We start from the raw sequence: 22,564 nt of genomic DNA on the forward strand, positions 1-22,564 counted from the left end.
CGCCAAATAGGTTGAAGGAATTCGATCAAATTCAACATCATGTGCAGAGCATTTGGTCGCGTTGGTATCCGGAATACCTACAACAGCTACAGGCCCGCGCGAAACGTTTTATGTCTCATCCGGTACCGCTAGAAATAGGACAACTGGTTATCATAAGGGAAGATAACATACCACCTACCTTACGGCCAACGGGAAGGATATCTAGTTTGCATCCCGGAAAGGATGGAGTAGTTCGGGTAATAACGCTCCGCACAGCGTCAGGAAAACAAATTGTACGCGCAGTAAATCGGGTAGCAATCCTACCAAATCCGCTTAGTAGCAAGTCAGAGGAGCTAGTCGGTATAACACCTGAATAGTTTTCAACACAAACCACGCTACATTGTTGACACTCATGGTTGTCAGTACAAAACACCAACATACACACATCTACACTCATACGGAATGTTAGGAGATAAGCAGTTACATGAAATTCTAAAGCGAAAAGTAGATTAGTAGATCAGAACATTACATGAATTTTTAAAGAAGTTCCTTCTTTGGTGGCCGGGAATGTGAAATTAACTGTTAGCCATAATTTTTAAATGTTACATGAATTATCTCTGAACTACGACGAAGGAACTTAACCACAAACTATAAACACACACTACTTGACGCTATAAGGATTGACATTAAGGGACAATTAGGATGAACTATAATGAACTTTGCATGTAAAATGAACTCGGACAAATGAATAAACAGTTGCAAACAGAACGGCGCCAAGACTGCACGGGTTTCTTTTCTATACATTCCTTTACCTCGATATTTTCCAGTTTCGAGAGTATTTCTCACAGGACTGAATCTGGAGTGTTTTAGGTCCAAACACGTTCAGGCCGCGACTAATCAGACGTTTTTATGGCATGAACATTAAAAGAAACAAGGCATTTCCTTTGCAGGCATTTCAGAATCGTATGGACTTAATGATTTTATGGTAAATAATTTGAAAATCCTGACAACAAATCTTTATGTTTGGACGCATAAAATGCATGAAATACAATATAATTATCAATATAATTACCTTGCAAGCCATACGGTCCGGCCGTCCTAATTGAAATAAATAAATAAAACAATTACCTTCCATTCCGATGCTTGCTCCCACTTCATTCCAGAGACGTTTTTGTACTATTAAATTTTTGTATCCCGCATTTGCCGGATTCCACAATGGTTCCCACTCTTCAACCTCGGAAATCAAACGCTCAGTATGGATGTGTTCCATTGCTACAAAAAAGACACACAAATTATCATCCTTTGTAAAGCGGATACGATACGCGGAGATGTAACAACAAATCATTTTTCCTTGTGTTAAGATACACCATCTTTTGAAATATGTTTAACACCATGGAAATCACTCTCCTCATAATTTGTGTCGCCCCCTTTTCAATTTGTACTCACTGTAATGAAAAATATACTAGGCCAGAACAGAAAACCATCGTCACATGTATTGCGAGATGGTAGTTGTTGACACGACATCAACATGTCAAAGCGACATGACAGAAGCGGAAGATCGATCAAGCGATGATCGATCTTGCTTAAACGATAATCGATAAATATCGCACGGATGAGAGAACGAACAAATCTCTCCGTAGCAGGGATCGGCACGTGAGGTCAACGTGCCACTCTCGTGTGCCGAGTGTCGGTACAAATTGCAGCACGCGCAAAGATATGCCCTTATAAGGAAGTGGAAAAAAATGCAGCAGATGAGGAGTAATATGGAAAGAGAGAAATTAGACATAGGTCAGAAGCAAATAGAATGCCAAAGAGGATAGTGCCAAATTTGTAAAAAGTGGAAAATATTTGAATGAAATACGGAAATACATTTAAATTCCCGCTCAACAAAGCTAAAAACGTTTGGCATTTGCTTCCACAAAGCTTTTTACAAATTTTTCTAAGCTTTTAAAAGAAAAGCTTTAGTGAGTTTGAAGTGTTATAAGTATTCTACCTTTACGAGGAACGCTTTTTGAAGTAACGCGCGAATATGCCGAAACCAAGTTTCGATTGTGCCCCGCGAGAATGCGGTAGCCGATATGGTGCAATGTGACGAGTGTGATAGGTGGTGGCATTTCGATTGCGCCGGTGTATCGAGTGATGTGAAGGATGTGAAGTGGGTGTGTGAGCGGTGTGAAAACGGAGAAAAGGACGAGATAGCTGAGGTTAAGAGCCACGATCCCAGTGGGGAACCGAACAGGGCTTCTCGCGTGAAACGCTCCCGATCGCAGGATGGTGAATCATTCAAACCGTGTCCGAAGAAAACCCTACGAGCGATTCCTCCGCAGCCGGCCAAAGAGAGCGTTAGTGGAAAAGTGGTCACGCCAAAGAGAATGGCGGAGAAGGACGAAAAAGTGTCCGACCGAATGCGAAGTGTGGACGGCCACAGTCGAGGATCCGTTGCTTCCAGTGCGCGAAAAAGCAACAGTTTCGCGTCAACGTCGTTGCAGCTAAATCGGTTAAAAAGGGAGCAGGATCTTCTAGTAGCTGCACTGCAAGCGGAAGTCGAAGCGCAAATCGCGAAACTTCGATTAAGCTACGAGACGAAACGGCAGCAGATCGAAGAATACAGTGAAAGTAGGAGGAGCGGATCTAGTGTCAGCAAAAATTCCAAGGTGATGGACTGGTTGTCGAACCACCACGTGGAAGATGAACCACTCAGCCTTCATGTGAGTGGACGAAGGAATTCGTCAGCCACCTCGCAACAAATGCCGACAACGACGGTAACGACAACAGCCATAGAACGAGCTAATGCGAGGAAAATTTGGCGCAGGAAGCTACCTGCTTTCTCCGGCGCAGCTAAAGAGTGGCCTGTGTTCTACAGCTACTACAAAGAATCCACGGAAGCGTGTGGCTACACCTCGGTGGAGAACATAATGCGGCTGGAAGAAGCGCTGACAGGAACAGCGAGAGAGGCGGTTGAATCTAAGTTCACTCTACCAAACCTCGGCGCCGTTAGTGATAAAAATGCTGAAGCAGCTTTTCGGCCGCCCGGCACTGTTGGTAAAGGAACTAATCGAGCAAGCTTGCCGCGCTGAAGCCCCTAAGCCTGAACGATTGGACCAGCTCATATCCTTTGGTATAATCGTGCAAAAGTTGTGTGACCACCTAACGGCATGTGAGATGGAGGACCACATGGCAAACCCAGAGCTGTTGGAAGAGCTGGTGGACATGCTACCAGTCAGCAGAGCGCTCGAGTGGGTCGACTTTAAAGGCAGGTTCCGCAAGGCAACGCTGAAGGAATTCGGTGAGTTTATGGCCAACCTCACAATGAAGTGTTGTGAACTGAAAGCTCCGGTGAAATTGGAAGTGAGTCGAGTGCCAGCGAAGAGTAATCGTTGTCACACACTCGTGCATTCAACCTCTTGCTCCGAATCCACCGATGCTTCTCATACAAAGCCGAGGCACCCAACGCCACCCAAAGCAGTTTCAAATGCTTCGTGTGTGAGGATCCAGCGCACCGCGTACGACAATGTAATGTGTTCAAAGGGATGACGGCAGCAGCGCGACGGGATACAGTGCAGCGATTAAAGCTTTGCTTGAACTGCTTGAGCAACCACGGCAAGAACGCTTGCAAGTCTAAGTTCAGCTGTGGGATCGCGGGATGTGGTGAACGGCATCATACGCTGCTACATCAGGACTCAGCTACCGCGACACCTGCAAGCAAGCAGTGCCACGCTCATGCGACGGAGTCGTCGCAATCGCTGTTCCGTATAGTTCCGGTTACCGTACATCATGGCCATCGGAGTGTCGACACTTACGCGTTCCTGGATGAAGGATCATCACTTACCATGATTGAAGCAGCGTTAGCAGACCAACTGGGTGTCAGTGGAGTTCGCGAACCCCTGGAAATTTGCTGGACCGGCAATATCAAACGGAAGGAGGAATCATCGGAGTGTGTTCGGTTGGAGATATCAGCTCGGGGCGAAGAGCGGCGCTATACCATAGCGGCCGCTCATACTATAAAACAGCTAAGTTTGCCAATTCATACCATAGACCCCAAACTGATAATGAATTTGACCTACTTCCAGGATCTTCCGACCACACCATACCAGAATGCAGAGCCACGGTTGCTGATTGGGTTGCAAGATGTAGCGTTGATGAAGCCGCTGGAAGTACGATCGGGCGAGGAAGGTAGTCTTATTGCCGTACGTAGCCAGCTGGGTTGGTCGATCTACGGACCCCATGGCAACAACATAGCGACACCGACAGCACCCTTCTCGGTCAACCTCCACGCAAGGGCAACGGACACCGCGGATTCGCCGAATGCAGCCTCAAGTCAACCCAGCAGTAATGTTCCCGTATGCAATGAAGCGGCCAGTAGTAAAATTAGCCAGGGTTGAAGCCGAAATTGATAGAGAGTAGGTTGATAGTCGTGTACTTTGTTTGTTAGTGAATCAACACGACATCAACATGTCAAAGCGACATGACAGAAGCGGAAGATCGATCAAGCGATGATCGATCTTGCTTAAACGATAATCGATAAACATCGCACGGATGAGAGAGCGGACAAATCTCTTCGTAGCAGGGATCGGCACGTGAGGTCAACGTGCCACTCTCGTGTGCCGAGTGTCGGTACAAATTGCAGCACGAGCAAAGATATGCCCTTATAAGGAAGTGGAAAAAATGCAGCAGATGAGGAGTAATATGGAAAGAGAGAAATTAGACTTAGGTCAGAAGCAAATAGAACGCCAAAGAGGATAGTGCCAAAATTTGTAAAAAGTGGAAAATATTTGAATGAAATACGGAACTACATTTAAATTCCCGCTCAACAAAGCTATAAACGTTTGGCCTTTGCTTCCACAGTAGTCATATTAAATAAACAAATCCCAAATCTTTAATGGAGCACTTGTTTCGAATCAATTTTTTTACGCACGGGAAAATACGGTATAGTTTTTGCGATCTGGTGCACCGCCATAAGATCGACAATTTCAATAGCTAGTACTGTCTCTCTCTGAAATGTAACACTTCGTGATGTTTTTTTTAAATATTATAAGCAATCTTACCTCTTTTTACTTCAATTTCGGGGAGTAAACATTCGAAATTATCCGTTCCGCAATAACTGCCCTTTAGCGAGAAGCAATAACTATCAACAAATGTGAACAAATCAGCACAAATTTCTTCGGTGACATTTGACAAAAGCATTTGACAACAAGGTATAGAGAGTTTCTAGGTGTGACACAGACATGCAAGACAAAATCAAACTGTTTTGTTCTATGTCGTGTTTGTCTGGTTTGTTCTATGCAGGTTGACAGAGCACCTCCATACGATTGCTTGGGTTTGTTCTTGTGGTTTTTTCTGGTTTGTCTTGTTCGAGAAGTGACAGCGCGCTGCCTTAGGCCACTTCTTCACCATATTTAAGCGGTTAACCCTCAACCACTTATCTCGGCGCGTTAACATAGGTAAATACTCCGCCACCCATTTATTCCAAAATAACTCAGCTAACGCCTGCGATGCTTTACAGTTCATTTTTACGAAGGCAGTTGTATTGTAAAAGGTTTTTATGGGATGCTCAGCGTTCGATGTACCAAGAAGAAAGTGATTTGGCGTCAATGCGGGCTCCGATTCATCGCCAAGGGGTATTTGCGTCAGCGGTCGAGAGTTTACGAACGTTTCGAATTCCGTCAGTGCTTCCGTCAGTTGCGGCGGTAAATTTCCCATCAATGGAGGCCTCGGACGGACGTCACGACTCTTACAATGTTGACAGGAGCGGCGCATTCTAGTGTATTCTACCATCAGCCATGGTATGCAAAATTGGGAACGGAATTCGTTAACAGCTACCTGATGACGTGAGTGTTTGTAGCGCCGATGGTAATGCTGTAGCAATAGCGACGTCACCTGATGGTTGCGCGGCAGGATTATCGGATTTTTTTGTAGTTTCGCTTACTCTTGGACAGTGTACAAGACGACAGTTGGCAAGACGACCCTGAGTACGTTGTTTTCATCCAGTTGGGGACACAATTTGTAGAGGGGGATACTCTTCGGGATCCGTGGCTTCCAGGAGTGTGAACGTGTCTCGTTACGCCAGGATGAATAATTCCATCTCCGCTCGTCCAAGCTCCGGTTGGGTTAACGTGCCCTTCTTAACGTTGGTCTGAAGAGACGCCCTTGAAGAGACGAACGTAACAAAACTTAAGACATAAGCGATAGCTCTTACCAATCGGGACACATCGATCCACTGCTCCTTCTGCGTGTGATGGAACAGATTCAACCGGATCTCTTCTGATATTTCTTCGGATGGAAGCTCGCTTTCAGGCCATTCATTCTCAGGCTGCTAGAGGAACTCCTGCCCGTGAAACCATCGACTCGACGGGTTCATACTGGGCGTTTTCTGCCATTTCGTTCCTTCGTTCGCAACATTCAGCTTCGTAGACAGCCAGCGCCACAGCTTTACGTCGGTGGTTTTCAAGGTTTCGCTTACGCGAAACGCTACAAACTGGCTATATCGGCGATGATCAGCTTTCAACCAGCATACCACGTCTCGTGAATCCGTCCACAGAGTAGTCTGACTAATTTTCAGACGATGTGATTTGATGATGTTGTCGGCGAATCTGGTGCCGATTACGGCTGCTTGCAACTCCAGACGTGAAATTGATAGAAACCTTAAGGGCGCAACTCGTGTTTTAGATCCAACTAACGCACATTCGACCAGTCCAGCCGCCTCAAATCGTAAGTATGCGATGGCGTCGCAAAATACGTGTAATTTTGTTTTCACTGCGTCGTGGGAGACCCTCTGTCGATAGCATCTGGGTACCTTCACGTTGCTTAGAATGCTTGGTAACACTTTTATCCAGCTTAACCATTTTTCTGCCAACCGATCATCTAGTTTCTGGTCCCAGCCTATCCCAGCCCGCCAAATCTCTTGTATAAGGATTTTTATGTACATAAAGAAGTTGCCAATCAGGTCCATAGGATCATACACGGTCATTAAGGTGCTAAATACTTCCTTCTTGTAGGGAATTATTTGGCCGATAAGCAATTGGACATCCTGCTTCGGAGATAATTGAAACGTGAATTTGTCGGTCGCGACGTCCCACCACATTCCCAATACTTTCTCCGTGGTCGGTGCATACAACGGGACTTGTTTGAACGACCTGTAATCTTTTCATTACTTTCTTCGAGTTAGAGACGCAATTGCGAATTTCGAACCCGCCCTCTGCGTGGATGTAGCGTGGGCCATTCCATGGGCGGTTGCACCGGAAAAAGTTCGCCGACGATGTGCTGCAGCTTGGCTGGATCCCGTTCCATCGGTACTCGGGCTCCTTGCCACATCTGCCTCCGGATTTTGTAGCCTGGCCCGAATCCGTGGGGCCCCAGCTGTTCCGGAAGTTGATCGCCCTGCTCCTTCTTGCTCCGTTTAACCGCTTGCTCCAGTGCTGCTCTCGCTGCTGTGTACGCCGGACGGCGATCCTGTCGCTGCTCTTCCGTTCGGGGTCGCCTGAGTCTTCTCCGCATCCCGATGTAAGTGCGACGTTGCTGAGTCGCTAGGGAAAGAGCCCTGGCGCCAGCTTCGGTGGGCTTTTATTCCGCGGCACTCATCCCGCTCAGCCAAATGTCCTCGCTGAGCCGAAGCTCACTCAGCCGAAATCGCTTTATGAGCGCCACCTAGCGGGAACGCGACGTGGCAGCGAAAGTTCAATTGAACCGTTTTATGGAACACCTACGCTTGAATTGTTGCAAGCTATTCGCGTTCTTAATTTCTCTTGGCAATCTGTTGTACCGTTGAACCCCCTTGAAAAACAAAGCTTTTCTAGTACTGAGAGATAGTAAGTGCTAGTAGAATTCTGGGCTCATCTGCCCTGCGTGTACAGCGCTTTCGAAGCGGTGATTTCGCCGTGGAGGATGCTCAATGTGAAGGAGGGCGCAAAAAGAGTATTTGGTGGGACCAGCTCGGCGTCATCTACTACGAATTTCTGAAACCGGGAGAAACAATCACTGGGCAACGCTACCGGAAACAATTGATGAGTTTAAGCCGAGAACTGCGTGAAATACGGCCAGAATACTCATCACGCCACAACAAAGTTATTCTGCTGCATGACAATGCAATGAAAAACTACCTTAATACCCTCAAATGGGACGTTTTACCGCACCCACCGTATTCACCGGATCTGGCACCATCGGATTTCCATCTGTTCCGATTCTTGGCATATGGATTGGTTTACCAACAGTTCTCCTCCTATGAACAGATCCAGAATTGATTGGATACCTGGATTGCGTCGAAAAACGTATCATTTTTCCGAATAGGAATCCGCGATTTATCCGAAAGGTGTAAGAAAATATTAAATAATAATGGCCAATACTTTGATTGACCCCATTTCCACAAATAAAAATGCCACGAATAAAAATACATTTCGCACATTTCGCACACCTCGCACACCTTGCACACTTCGCACATTTCACACACCTTGCACACCTTACACAATATGCACCGCTTAGCACATTTCGCACACTTCGCATTGTGCCCACTTTTCACACATTACGCGTTATCGCCAATAACGCCGATAACGACTTACGCTGTTGATATTGTTTGAATAGACCCGGAAAAACACAATTGCTGGAAGAAAATTCGATAATTAATTGAAATTAAACGATTAAACCATTACAGTAGGAGTATTTGGACAGTTGCTATTCTTTTTTTTTTTTTTTTGTTTTCTGTTATGGTCCAACCTTTCCTCGGTAGATCTGTCACCTAAATTCACCACTGACAGAAACGGTCAGTGGTTGATGTGTTAGTGAGATCTACCGAGAGGTCAGGGTTCGCGAACGAAGGGTCACTTCGGGTTAGGGCCCGGCGCGAAAAGATCGTAGAGCGTGGCTAGACAGAACCAAGGCGCGCGCGTCCAATGTAACGTAACGTGTTTAATATATATTTATTTGTTATTTGTCTTAAACGTTCGTGTCGTGTTTAACGGTAATAGTCTTCTAAACGTAACGAAAGATAAAGAACATAAAATTTTTCTTCTTCGAAATGTTCAATGAGCAAACCGACATTTTCCATACAATTTGACACTGTTTGTTACATATTTACCGAAGGTTTTTTGTAAAAATGTGGTATCTCCGCGGAGAAATAACAGTTTAAAATTTACATTTCCTGGAGGACCATGTCTATCAAAAATGATAGACATTCAATTTGTAAAAAAAAAACGCCGTGACCTGCTAGGAGACATTACCAAAAAAGGGTGGCACACAACGTGTTAAACTGGACAGAGGCGTGGGGCTCGTTTGTTACATTGCACTTGCTTCAACAACGCCGGTATAGAGGCCGCATTTGGATGCGACCGATGTTACTCGAAAGAAATAGTCAAGCTAGCCAGCTTTTAAATGCAATTTTGGAAGAAGAGCTCGACAATACGATCGTAAACTTCATGAGGATGTCGAGGCGAGATTTTGAATATTTACTCTCGATCGTTAGGCCAAAGATCCGGAAACTAGACACCTTCATGCGTGATGCAATTACACCGAGGGATAAATTTATTATAACGCTCAGGTTTCTTTGTGCAGGAGATGACTATAAGAGCCTTGAGTATGCTTACCGGGTAAGAAAAGCACATCTAATTTATTATTTATAAATAGCATTTCATTCATTTTGGGTCTCTCCTATTCCCCTGGACTGTCTCTCCGCAGTATGGACTGACCATCCTACGTGGTAAAATAATTTATTTTCTATTTCATTCATTTTCAATTTTCAATTGTAGGTTTCTGCACAGTCAATCTCAAAAATTATTCCTGAGGTTTGCGATTCGTTGGTCCAATTGCTTCGAGATTATATTAAGGTATGATAAAAGGTATCATTTACGTTACTAAACAAATTTTAACAAACTTAAAGTACTATGTATAACAAAAATAACGTTAAGGAAAGGAGAAAGGTAAATTTCATTTTTATATTGCACATTTTATTAATCACAATGCTAGAACATACATAATACAATATTACAATACAACAATACAATACAATGCAAACGTCAAAAAACATAAAACGAATTAATCGTTATCTTCAAACAAAACATAAAACGAATTAATCGTTATCGTCAAATATGCTGATCACATCCTAGCCGGAGCTTTCTCGCAATCGCGCTCCATCCATCCTCGCCAGTAAATTTCGGATAGCTACCGTGGCAATCCACCTCTTTTCGGGTCACCATTCGTTCAACAGATCGCCAACCCATAACAAAAATCGATCTCCCTCCGTCTGGCTGGTGAGCATTTCCGTAGCGGAAGAAACCTATTCCAACACCTTCAACACTTGCTCGTTGTAGGCGAGGTTGGCTTCTTCCCAACGACGTTTTAGCCCACGCGCGTGTTGACGAGGATGATCAACGTGTGGCGGTGGAGTTGGCAAACATCTAGACGAATGTGTCACAGGTTGGGAGTGCGATGGTAGCTCTGGTGGGGGATTCGCATGGGCGCTAGATAGTCCCGAAGATGGTGTACTTCGTAATTCTTGAGACTAAAATAAAAACAAAAGTGTCGTTAGCCTCTGAGTTTAATGAGTAATATGACGTATAAGCCTAACCAAGCATGCCGAAACTGTTGGAGCATCGCATTGCGTTGATGTTCCTGATGGTGGTGTTGTTCCACGAGAAGACGGTTGTGTCTGTACCACTTGCAGCTAGAATAAATATGAAAAGACTCGGTACATATCCATTAGCAAATTTAGTAATCATATTTACTATGAAGCAAATTATCTATGTTTCTTATTCGCTTAACTTTTTAATATTTTTTGCAGTTCCCATCATCGGCAGAGGGAAAGTTTCAGAGCAATTCCGTACAAAATGGAATTTTCCGCACGCTATTGGCGCTATAGACGTCAAACATGTGGAAATAAAAGCTCCACGCAACACCGTGGACCGTGCAGGTCCTATCAACTTGATTATAACAGTTCATCACCAACAACGTGTTGATAGTATCAATACGCACACGGACCAACACGGAAAAATATAACAATAATCTAAATAGACCAAAGCACACAATACCAATAGGACATGTATAAGCCACAACAACAATATCACCAACAATTACAACAACCGCAAAACACAAAATCGCAAGCAAACAATTAAAACAATTTATATGGCTTTGCATTTTACCGTGTTAACAGTATTTCCACAATTTATCACTGAATGCAGAAAACTCATTGCCTCGTATGCAAACCAAGTCGATCTGGATTTTTGTCTTGTTCCTAAAAATGAATTTAAGTATTAAAGAAACAACAACACAACATATATTTTTTTAAACAACTTACCGGAACTGGTGACCATGTTACTTTCGATTTTTTTTGCAGTGCCTGTTACTACTTTGGAGCGACGTCCACTTTTGACGAAGCTCCTCAGCGGGGAGGGCGAATTCTAACTCCAACTGTCTTTAAGCATCAACCTGGGCAATTTTTTGTTGTTTACAATTATTTATTACTACAAATTAAAAACGTTACAATTAGTTAACAGAACATTAAATATAAAGCGACTACAACGATACGTCTGTCGATCGTGCTGGTCGGGAGCGAAGAGAGCGAACTAAGCCACGTTTCCCTTGACAGCTACTGTTAAGAGGAGTGCTTGACGTCTCCGCTAGCCGATGGGTTATCACAGGGTGCACCCTAACACTTTGTATAAAAAGCAAAGTATCCTCCTGATTCATGCTGATAGTCTAAAAAAGTAAACATGTACCGTGTGGGTTACACCTTCGCAGGCATTGCTTTACCACCATACTCACTCGCTTTCTGGATACTTGTTCAACGCCAGACACAAAAGCGTTGTTATTGTCCATAGTTTTAATTTAAATTTGTTGAAAAACTGTTTTTTTATTTTCGGAACTTTTGTGGTGCTTGCTACGGGCTTGGTTAAAAACGTAAATAAACGTTGACGCTGTATACATTGACACTATCGCCGTATGATCTGAAAGTTCTGAAAGTTGAATCTGTGTGCCATTGCTAATTTTTATTAATTAATTAAAATTAATTTTATTAATTAATTAATTACGATAAAGAAACATTATTATAAGAATAAATTTCATATTAACCAAATTTTGCTTTGTTTAAATTTATTTAATTTAATTCGAGATTAATTTCTCGCTACCGACTCATTTGAAAGCGTAAGCAAACCGTGCATGAGAAAAGTTGAACAACCTTGAAGTCGCGCCGGAATCGCAATTTTTTTTTGAGAAAACTGTGCTACGTTTGTCGCGTTCGCAAACGCGAGAATTGCTAAGCATGTAGGCACGGGGTTATAAACAAAATTTTGCTTAGCTTATTTGAATGTAATCTATTTCGTTTATTTTTTTTCGCTCGGTTAGAACGGCCTGGCCGTATCAAGACTTATTTTACCACGTAGCAGGATAGTCAGCCCATGCTACGGGGGGACGGTCCGGATGGGATTTGAACCCGGTCCTGCCGTGTGGACGGGCGCCGTTTTTCACATGTACCACCGGGCCGCTCCCAGCCTCTTTCCCTGTTACCGCGCAAATCAAGCCGGCTGATGGCGGTGCTGGCGAACGAGACGTCCGGTCGACTGGGTGGGAACAGTGTAGGGTCCCTCGAATTTCATCTGAACGTGTTCAGGCACTGTGCATCGTTTAGTAGCTCTAGCCCGAGGGTGTCCGCCAGCTGGAGAAGCTCCAAGCCCTTCGGGCATGTCCTGCTGCTTCCCCAGTCCTTGTGTTTGGCGTTTAAATCGCCGGCCAGAAGGATCCGGCTGCATCCACGGACGATCACATCTATTTGCTCCATAACGGTGCGGAACTCTGGAACTCCCATCTGCGGAGAAGTGTATCCGCTCACAATCGTTACGCCTCCGACGTCTGCAGCCACGATACCGAGGGTCTGTCGATGCCGGATACGCTGTATCGGCAGCCGATTGCTATTGACGACGATGGGAACCGTCCCGCTCTCATCCGTCACCCAATTGCCGTTGTTACGTGGAGCGCAATAGAGCTCGGACAAGACCATGACATCAATATCCTCAGTCAGCATCAAATGCAACGCCACATCCTGGGCGTTCTAGCAGTGGTTCGCGTTGAACTGGAGGATGTTCAACATTGTGGCGGAACAATTGAGCACCCGGGGGCGGTAATCCGGTGGGGTCCACCACAGACTATTAGGCGCATTAATGCATGACGCCGCACGATGGTCCGATGCACCACAGCGTACGCATAGGCCCGAACGGCATTCCACGGTGATGTGCCCACGCTCTAGGCACCGGAAGCAGCGAATTGCATTTCGCGGCTGCTTCGGCGCCCCCGATACCGGGCAGATAGAGTAGCCCACTACGAGCCGTTTGCTCTCGAGCAAAGCGGCATCCTTGCGAGGCAGCCGAACTCGGGCCCGCTTTGTTCCGTCTCGACGCTCCCAGATGGAAATAGTGGCAGCCACCGATGTCCGTTCCAGCACTAGACATAGACCGCTTTGCACCTCCTCCTTCGTGACGAGCATATTCATGTTAGTCACCAGAATCTCCGCCATTTCAGTGACGATACGTCCTGTGCCCAGGTCGCCCAACGCCGCCTGAAAACGCTCCAGCAAAGTTGCAGCGTCGACATCCTTATTGAGAGGTAGCCGAAGAAAATCGCGAGTGGTGCGGTATCCTTGACGAACGCCCTTGTTCTCTTCCCGCAAGGACTGGTTGAGCCGAATCTTTTCGAACAGCGTCTTATACGTCTCCCCACTGCGTGGCTCGAATATAATCTGATCGAGCCGCGGACGGGCCGGACGACGATGATCATGTCGCAGCTGCTCGTTGCGTTGCTGATACTCTTTCGATTGCGGCAGCTGGCGTTGCTGCTGCTGTTGCCGTTGTCGCTGGCTAGAAACAGTGACCTCCTGTCGCTGCGACTGGGGCGGCTGTTGCTGCGGCTGCTGTGGGTCGCGAGGCTTACCCCTATTCTGGCCACGATTTTTGCGTCGGACCACTTCAGCAAAGCTGGGCACCACCTCTTCTATGGAGACCATCCCGCTCATCGTCTCAGCCATCTCACTCATCGTCTCAACCATCTCGCTATGCAGTGGGGCAGCAGGTAATGGGCCGGATTGAGGCTGCGGCTGTTGTTGCTGTCGCTGCCGCTGCTGCTGCTGTCGCTCCATTTGGCACTCCTTGCGTTGGTGCTTTACAAGTACACGGATCTCCGCCATCATTGTTTCACTTTCCCGTTTTGCTTCTGTTTCCGCATTATTTCTTGCCTCCTCGATTACCCGCTGCAATTCTATCAATTGCTTCTGCTGGCTTTCGATCGTCTGCTGAAGGCGCGTCACCGTCGCCAGCAATTCGGTTTTCTCCTTTCGCTCAGTTTCGAGACTCGAGCGCAAATCCTGAACCTCGCTGGACTTTCCAAGCGATGAACGTCCCATGTCGATCCGTGAGGCAGCGACCCTTGGATTCTTCGGGATTGCTCCCGAGCTGCGATACAAGGACGATATTCGGGATCGCAGCGATCTCTCCGCCATATTACGCTCAAACGATAATGTCATGCAGCGAGACACATTTCCCAACGACACCGGAACCACAGTAGAAAATTGCTGCCGGTTGTCCTAGTGGGCCACCAGCCTCCGCTGATAATCCGCAATTAACGCCGTCGGTCACGTGTCTCAACGTACTGTCGTGCACTGCTGCGAATCAAACCGGTATGCCTTTACCACGATCACAATATTTCGCCAACAGCCGATTCAGAAACACCTTTGTCCGTCGCTTTCAATCACTCACGAAATATTTCAATTCACTACCGACTTTTTCGAATACCTTGGATATTTCTTCCACTTTTGTCTTCGTACCGGAGTCTTCGTACGCGGAGCTGCGCGAAGATACGTCCGTTCAGCTCAATGCCTACTGCGATATCCGCACAATCGCTCCTGTGTGCAGCGCTGCGTGCGGAGCTACCTCCGCACACTTTAGAGAGCGAGAGCGGTGCGCTCCGCCATTATGGTAACTCAGGACCATTATGGTTCGTCTGCAACAGCGACGTATTCGCGGCGAAAGTGAGCGCACTGAGGCCGGTCTAGGCCATCACCAGTAAACTGTAGCGTTTGTTGTAGTCCCATGGAGTACTCCTACAGACAGTACGTCACCAAAGTAGCTGGAGTTTCAATAGCTCAAAACGGGTGGCCGGTCAGTTCGGCTTGTCCAACGACCAATCTTGTTCCTTTTTCCCTCCTTCCCAAGGTTCGTTCAGTACGGCCTCTCCAACGGCCAGCTTTATTCCCTCTCCTTCCCATTCCTGTGACCCGGGGAGGCCGTACCGTACCGAATTAATGGGCATCCTTAAAAGAGGTAGTTCATTGGTATATTTGTTTATTCGTAACATACTTTCTGTTTTCATACGTAATTAATTCGCATCGTTTTTCTATTTTTTGTAGTCTATGTTATTTTGTTTTACAAACAGTATCTATATCACCGGCCACCGACGCTCGCAACGGACACAAGAGGCGAGAATACATAACACTCGCAACATTATTTGGTACATTAAAGAATACTGCATCTTGTGTAGATTCTACCACCCCAACGGATCATCGCTGCGATGTGCCAACGCTTCTGCAACATAATGGTCTAACTCTATTTGAGTAGATGACCATGAAGGAAGCACTATTTGCGGATGAATTTGATCCAAATCAAACTCTTCCCCAATGCTTTCACTCGTACGCATAGCTTCATCTACTGCTAACTCGGATGCCTCATCATTATTGGTATAACTTTCTAAGTTCATGGAGCCCATTTAAATGAGCAATTCGTCGCAACATTGTTTAAATAAATTCGAATTAGAAAACCCCTTTTGCTTCAACCTGGGATCAAGTACAATTCCTTGCGATTTTATGCTAGTGTTTTCATAGTGCAACCTGTGACTCAATCCAGTTGTCAAACATTCTACCATCTTTGTCGCTTCCTGCAATGTATTGTCATGCCGTATCTGGTTTAACTTATTTAGTAATAATGTGTTTAAGACACGTACTTTTGAGAAGGTAACATTTTTTTTTGTGAGGGGATCTCTTTGGTTATGACATCAAATATTGTTTACACCTTCGATGCTTCCTCTATAATGATCCAATCGCTTTCATTTAACTTTGAAGCAATTCCAAGAAGTGCGATAATTGATTGGCTCCTTATTGGTGCAGAAGCGCTCGAGCATATAATAGCATGGTGGCCACTCAACCGGGAAATCGGGAAAACCGGGAATTAGCCGGGATTTATTTTAAGCCGGGAAAAACCGGGAAATAACCGGGAATTTCTCCGAAAAACCGGGAAAATTTTATTTTTTGCAGTACCGTATTTATCATCAAAGCATACAATTTCAAGTGTTTTTTTATTATTTTTTATACCGAACGGCCTGGCCGTTTTGCTGAAGAGTATGTCACCATGATTTGTTGTTTACTATTCGGGTTTGGTGTGCCTACACCTTCTTCCTAGCACACATCTTTTCTTTTTCTGGCTCCTTACGTTGGGAGGTACGAATAATGTGTACACGTCCAGCTGCCTGCGTTTCCTTAGATGAGTGCAATTTAGAATAGTTCATCAACAGATACGAAGAGAAAACATTTCACGACGCTTGTGACATAGCTGTGACCATTACGTAGGCGCTGTTGTTGTGACCCATAGCCATGTCCCAGTGTTCTGACATTTTATGTTTTGTTGATACTGTTTATTGTTATCGTTATACCTTGTCCGCCACTTTGGGTTCACAAGATGGAAGCACGTTACAATGGATATGACTTATGCACTAACTGATTTGAAAACGAAGAATCTCACTCATCCTGGTTATGGATTGGTTAAAGTTAAAATCTGCATATTTTTGATTAAAACTGCGTTTTATTGCCGGTCGCAACTATTGTATCACCTGGTAGCAGAACAAAATCATCTGTTTTCATAAGTCAATAGTATATGCAATAATTAAGTCACATCCGCAATAGTTTTTTTTATAAGTATCATTTACTTTTTGTATACAGTAGAGACACAGTACTGATTATAAATATAACATGATTTTAGCGTTTTTACGGTTTTTACGGATCCTAGTCCATGTCAGCAACTTTATGGCATACCTCCTAGACATGTATCTTTGGATTTTTTCGATTCTTTTGATGCATCGTTCGTTACATGGGCACCCTACGATAGATCCAAACTGAAGGATAGGACGGACTAGACTAACATACAGAGTTTTTATACAAACAGGATCATTTAATTCGTTAGTCATTTTACGAACTAAATCAAAAGTGCTATCGGCCTTACTTATTATGTTTTCATAGTGATTTCGAAAAGTAAGCTTGTCATCTAACAGGACGCCAAGATCACGGATCCTATCAGCACCTTGTATCGCTAGTCCATTTATGTTGTATGAATACTAATGCCCATTTTGCCCCATAGCTCGGTTAATTTAGCCCATAGCTCTGTCCATTTAGCTCAACTTGATAAATAAGCATCACGTGAAACATCCGTGACTTTTAATTATAGTATATATTTATAATTATATTTAGTTGATGGTTGTTAATACGGCGTTTAGGAGCATCATATTAAATTAAATTTATAGATAACCAGCACAATCAAAGTATATTTTGATATCTATTATATTAAATTATTATGGATATTGTTGTGTTTAATTGTGAATTAAAAAAGTTTTGACTAATCTTCTTAAAATGGCCGTTGTTGCTACATTCCCATTTATTTATTTTTAAAAAATGGTGTCATCTTTGAAACCCCAAAACAGGACGGCAGCGACTTGTACTAACTTGAAACTAGAACAGTTTATTTAAATTTTATTACAATATTGCATCGTAATTGAATCACGTAGCAACAAGTTACAGGCCTCTAAAGTTGCAGAGAAATTAGCAATCGAAATCGGTTTGTCTGCCCAAGTAGCCATTTGCATGAAATTGGGTTAAATGTTATATGATAAATAACTTCGGCATGAAAGTACCGCGCAATGTTTATTTACAACCGAGAAACTAAGTGTAATGAACCGTCAAAAACCGGGAAAAACTTGGAAAAAACCGGGAGAAAACTGCGAAAAAACCGGGAATCCAAAATCCTGATTTGAGTGGCCACCCTGTAATAGGTGGAGTTTCACCTTGTGGCCACATCTAGCATAACCTTCAACTACTGCGTGTAGTTTAATGTTGTTTGCATATCAAGTAGTTTCTGCGTCGCAGGTGAGCTTTTCTTAAAATAGTTTACAAGTTTCCTGACTTTAACAACAGTTTCTGAAATATTTTTGTTAATTGCATCCTGTACAATCTGCTTTGGCGTATGTGCATAACATGGAATGTTTTGGATTTCCAAACACGTCATAGCGCTTTGCATATTCGTTGCATTGTCGGTGACATTGAACCTTTGAACCTTTGCATTTGTTTGCATTGAACCTTTCCTAATAGGTTTTCGTAATGCTCTATAAAATCGTTTGCGTTTAATAAATAAAATGGCAGCGCAAGGTTACAAAAAATTTTCAATAATTGCTCATCTACCATATATTTCGAGTTTTCGAGAAATTTTTGGTTTTCCCTTTAGCCAGGTGGTTTTGAGCCAGGACACGGCACCTAACGCTTTTATTGCTCGTAGGCGTTTACTCCTAGCTACTACCATCTAGCCTACCTTGCAGGTGTTATACCTTAACATTGAACATTCTGTCACCTTAAAATTGCGAAATTTTAACAATTCCTCTCCAGTTTTGCTAGTACGCATATTTTTACAATAGGTTTTGTGATCGAAATGCCTTTGCTTGTGCGCAGTGTAACCACTCTATTGGTTCCGTTCTTTCCTGAATGACATTCAACTATACACGCTAATGGCTAGCGAGTAGATGGCACATTATCTTCTTTGAAGAGAACGTATTGCGAACAGATTTGGCAGCACTGACACTGCATGGAAAACGCGATAGTTAGAATGTAAACAATGCGAGTTTACGGTTGTAAATTGAGATCCCGTCGTCGCCGTAGGGTCAACAAGCGAGGATATGCAATGGCTGAAGGAGAAAAGGATATAAATAGGGGTGAGCGGAGGAAATCGCGGACATTATTCGGTTGCGCCACAAGCACATTAATTTTGGTTGCAATAAAATAATTTTGTTCCCTAAAGTCGTGCTTAAGACTTCATTTTTACAGAAAGAGAGTACCGCGGGTTATTATTTCCGTTCCGCGATTGAACCATTTCATGAGTGTTTCTAGCTGCTAAAGATATTCACGATGCCATCGGTTCCAGAAGCGTCTCATAAGCTGCTGCATGTGTCGCCAGTGGTTTAGACCAGTGTTCCAAAACCTTTTTAGTACCGCGGACCAATTTCTGTTCGACATAAGCGGCCCACATGTGCCGTCTATGAATGGACTCGTCATGTATGTACTATACTGTTAACTATACTATAATGTATACCGCTGTTAAGGCGATTTTTTAAATAAAACATTAGAAAAAAATGCAATTGTCCACAATCTGACACATCGAGAAACGATTTCGTCGCGTAACAACGCTTGAAATAGTAAACAAAAAGCGCTGAAATGATTGGTCCAACGATCGAAAATGTCTTCCGCGGACCAGTTTGACTTCTACAAAGGTGGGGACCACTGGATTAGACGATTTTCAGGAATGGATGTTACATTGATGTCAGGAATCTGATGCAACGGTGATCCGATTAAAAATTACCGAGAGTGAGCGTCAGTCATCTGAGTGATTGGTCTAGAATTTAAATATCCCTCAATCTCGATAAAAAGAGGTGCCATGTCATCTGGCGATCCCAATACTCGTAACAGGTGATGTTTTGTTGAACGAACGGCTGCCTCCCGAAGACCTCCGACATGAGGGGTTCTAGGCGGGATGAACTTCCAGATGATTCACGTATCTAAGGTTCACAATCGTACTGCTTGTTGATGGTTTGCTAAATTAAAGAGCTTGTACAAATCATTCAACACGTTGTGAGCACCCTTCAAATTGGTTGCTTTGTCTGAGTGTATTTCGGCGGAAATACCACGACGAGATATAAATCGTCGCAATGCTGAGAGAAAAGCTTCTGTTGTTAAGTTGGAAACCAGCTCGAGGTGAACAGTTCGAGTCACAAAACAGACAAAGATGGCTACATACGCTTTCCTGGCTACGGCTCGACGGTGTGTTCCTTTTACCATTACTGGTCAACAGTAGTCTAACGAGGGCAGTACGGGCTTCGAACGACGAAAATCCGTTCGCCGCCGGTGTCAGGCAGTGTTCACTCATTTTTAAAATAACGTTCAATTGAGTTACCGTACATTGCGCGCGAGAAGAATGAACTGGGCCTGGCGGATTCGAACGTTCCCGTTTGTATGGAGAGAAATCCGCGAGGTTTTGAGCTGCGGATTTTAAGCGAATGTGTTTGTCAATGGTTTTTTTCAATAAATTTAGCAGTTTTAATTTTCAATGAACATTAATAAGCACTTTCAAAAAGTAAAATGTAAGTTTAATTGAATTTATTTGTGTTTTTTGTTGCATTGGGTAATGTTGTATTTATAGTTCGTAATTAGTTTTTAATAGTTCCTTTTTACACACGTCTATCCGCTTTGCAATACACAGAAGAAAAGAAAGAAGAATATCGAGGCACGCCGTCAAAAACGCGCCTAAAGGAAACGTCAAAACACTATTGACGTCCTGGATCAAAACACAGGGTGGTCCATGGTTACACGCAATGCGTCTCATATATAACATATCCTCCCTTCTTAAAGAGGAACTACGGGGAGTATCTACGAGGTGGGCGGCGTGTCCTTTCACTGCGGCGTAGTACACGTGGTGTATACTGTTCAGGGCTGCTAGGTAGCGTCGTGTACTCGGAGCCGGAAGACTCGATCCCATCTGCAGACGCTTCGAGAGAGGATTCTCCGCTGTCGGTTGGATGTCACTATAGTAGTGTTGTCGTTGTTGTAGTGTAGACGTTGTCCTTCAGCTTGTGTGACCTCAGCTTCACTTGTTGTTGAAGAATGGCTGCCCAGGAAAAATCGTATCTGGTCCACATGACGTTTTAGATGTTTGCCTTGGAATACCACATCGTAATGGATATCTCCTAAGCGGGAGTGCACCATAGCCGGGATCCACTTATCCATCCTTGAGTTCCCAGATAAGCAATAGATTTGCTGTCCGGGCGGAAAGTGCGATAGGATGGTTTGAATTCCTCTCGCTGTTTCTCGTTAAGTCTGTCGCGTGCATCTCGAGGTCGAACTAGGTCGAGTCGTGTTCTGATGTTGCGACCCAGGAACAATTTCGCTGGCGACTCTCCTGTTTCGCTGTGGGGTACTTTACGGTATTGCTGCAGGAACTGGTTGAGATTAGACTGCAGACTGCTGCTTGTTGTACCCATTGCTTTCAATGCCCGCTTCACCGTTTGAACATAACGTTCCGCTTGTCCGTTGGTAGAGGGGTGATAAGGCGCTGTTAGGTTATGTGTTTTTACACCAATTCGCTGCAGAAACGACTTAAAATCGGTGGAAGTGAATTGTGTTCCGTTGTCTGATACTACGGTAACTGGTGTTCCGTACGTAGCAAACAGTCCGTCGAGAAGATCAATAGTTGCAGCGGCTGTTGTTGACTGCGTTACTTTTACTTCTACCCACTTGCTGTACGCATCAACGACCAATAATAACATCGATCCCGATACAGGTCCGGCGTAGTCGATGTGTATTCTCTCCCATGGGTTGCTCGGGTACTCCCAAGGGTGACTACTGAACTTCGGTGGGGCTGACGCTTGACGTGCGCATTCAGGACAAGATTTAGCTGTTCGTTCGATGTCCATGTCAATGCCGGGCCAATAGACATATGATCGTGCCAACGATTTCATCTTTACCATACCGATATGCGCCATGTGCAGATCGTTCAGGATCGCTGGACGAAGGATGGTTGGGATAACTACCCGGTGTTTGAATAGAAGGCAGTTGGCGACCATGGTGTACTTCGTCTCTGGGGATTTGTATCCTGCGTGTTCGAGGCTTGGTCCCAGTTCGATTTCCTGAATCATTTTCCCGAGGTGAGGATCCTTCCCTGTCTCCTGCGCAATATGTTCCGCTCGTACTGGCAGCTGCTGGATCTGATGTAAGACAAAGTTACCAAACTCGTCTTGTTCCTGCTTCCCTCCCTTGCGAAGAGAAAGGCTGTTCACATCCGATAGCGTTGATGTGCTCGGAATACGGGAGCAATAGTCGGCGTTAGCGTTCTGGCTAGTTGTCTTGTACTCAATTGAAAAGTTAAAGTGTGACAAATAGTCGGCATAATTTGCCATTCAGCTGATGCATAGAGTGGTTAGTGATTTCTCTGGATGAAAGATCCGCGTAAGTGGTTTGTGGTCCGTTATTAATGTGAACTTCCGAGCATATAAGTAATGAAAAAATTTCTTGATGGCCCACACGATTGCGAGCGCTTCCTTGTCGATGATGGGGTAGCGTTGTTCTGTAACCGACAAACTGCAGTTGGCATAGGCGATTGGACGCTCAGATCCGTTATCTAGACGGTGCGAAAGAACTGCGCCTAACCCTGTTTTGCTGGCATCTGTTGCCAATATAATCGGTAAATTAGGATCATATTGCATGAGGACCTGCGGTGAAATCAATGTCTGTTTCACGTCATTGTATGCTTCGTTCGCTTGT

The 22,564-nt window shown here is 44.5% G+C and overlaps 1 protein-coding gene across 1 annotated transcript; it reads right to left on the reverse strand.

Moving 5' to 3' along the window:
• Positions 1–20,991: 20,991 nt before the first annotated feature.
• LOC125769455 (uncharacterized protein K02A2.6-like) lies at positions 20,992–22,200 on the reverse strand. Its single transcript, XM_049438189.1, has one exon. It carries the CDS (start codon positions 22,198–22,200, stop codon positions 20,992–20,994), a length of 1,209 nt encoding a protein of 402 aa, XP_049294146.1.
• Between the last annotated feature and the right edge of the window lie 364 nt (positions 22,201–22,564).

Source organism: Anopheles funestus, chromosome 3RL (genome assembly GCF_943734845.2).
Source record: "Anopheles funestus chromosome 3RL, idAnoFuneDA-416_04, whole genome shotgun sequence".
Lineage (NCBI taxonomy): Eukaryota > Metazoa > Arthropoda > Insecta > Diptera > Culicidae > Anopheles > Anopheles funestus.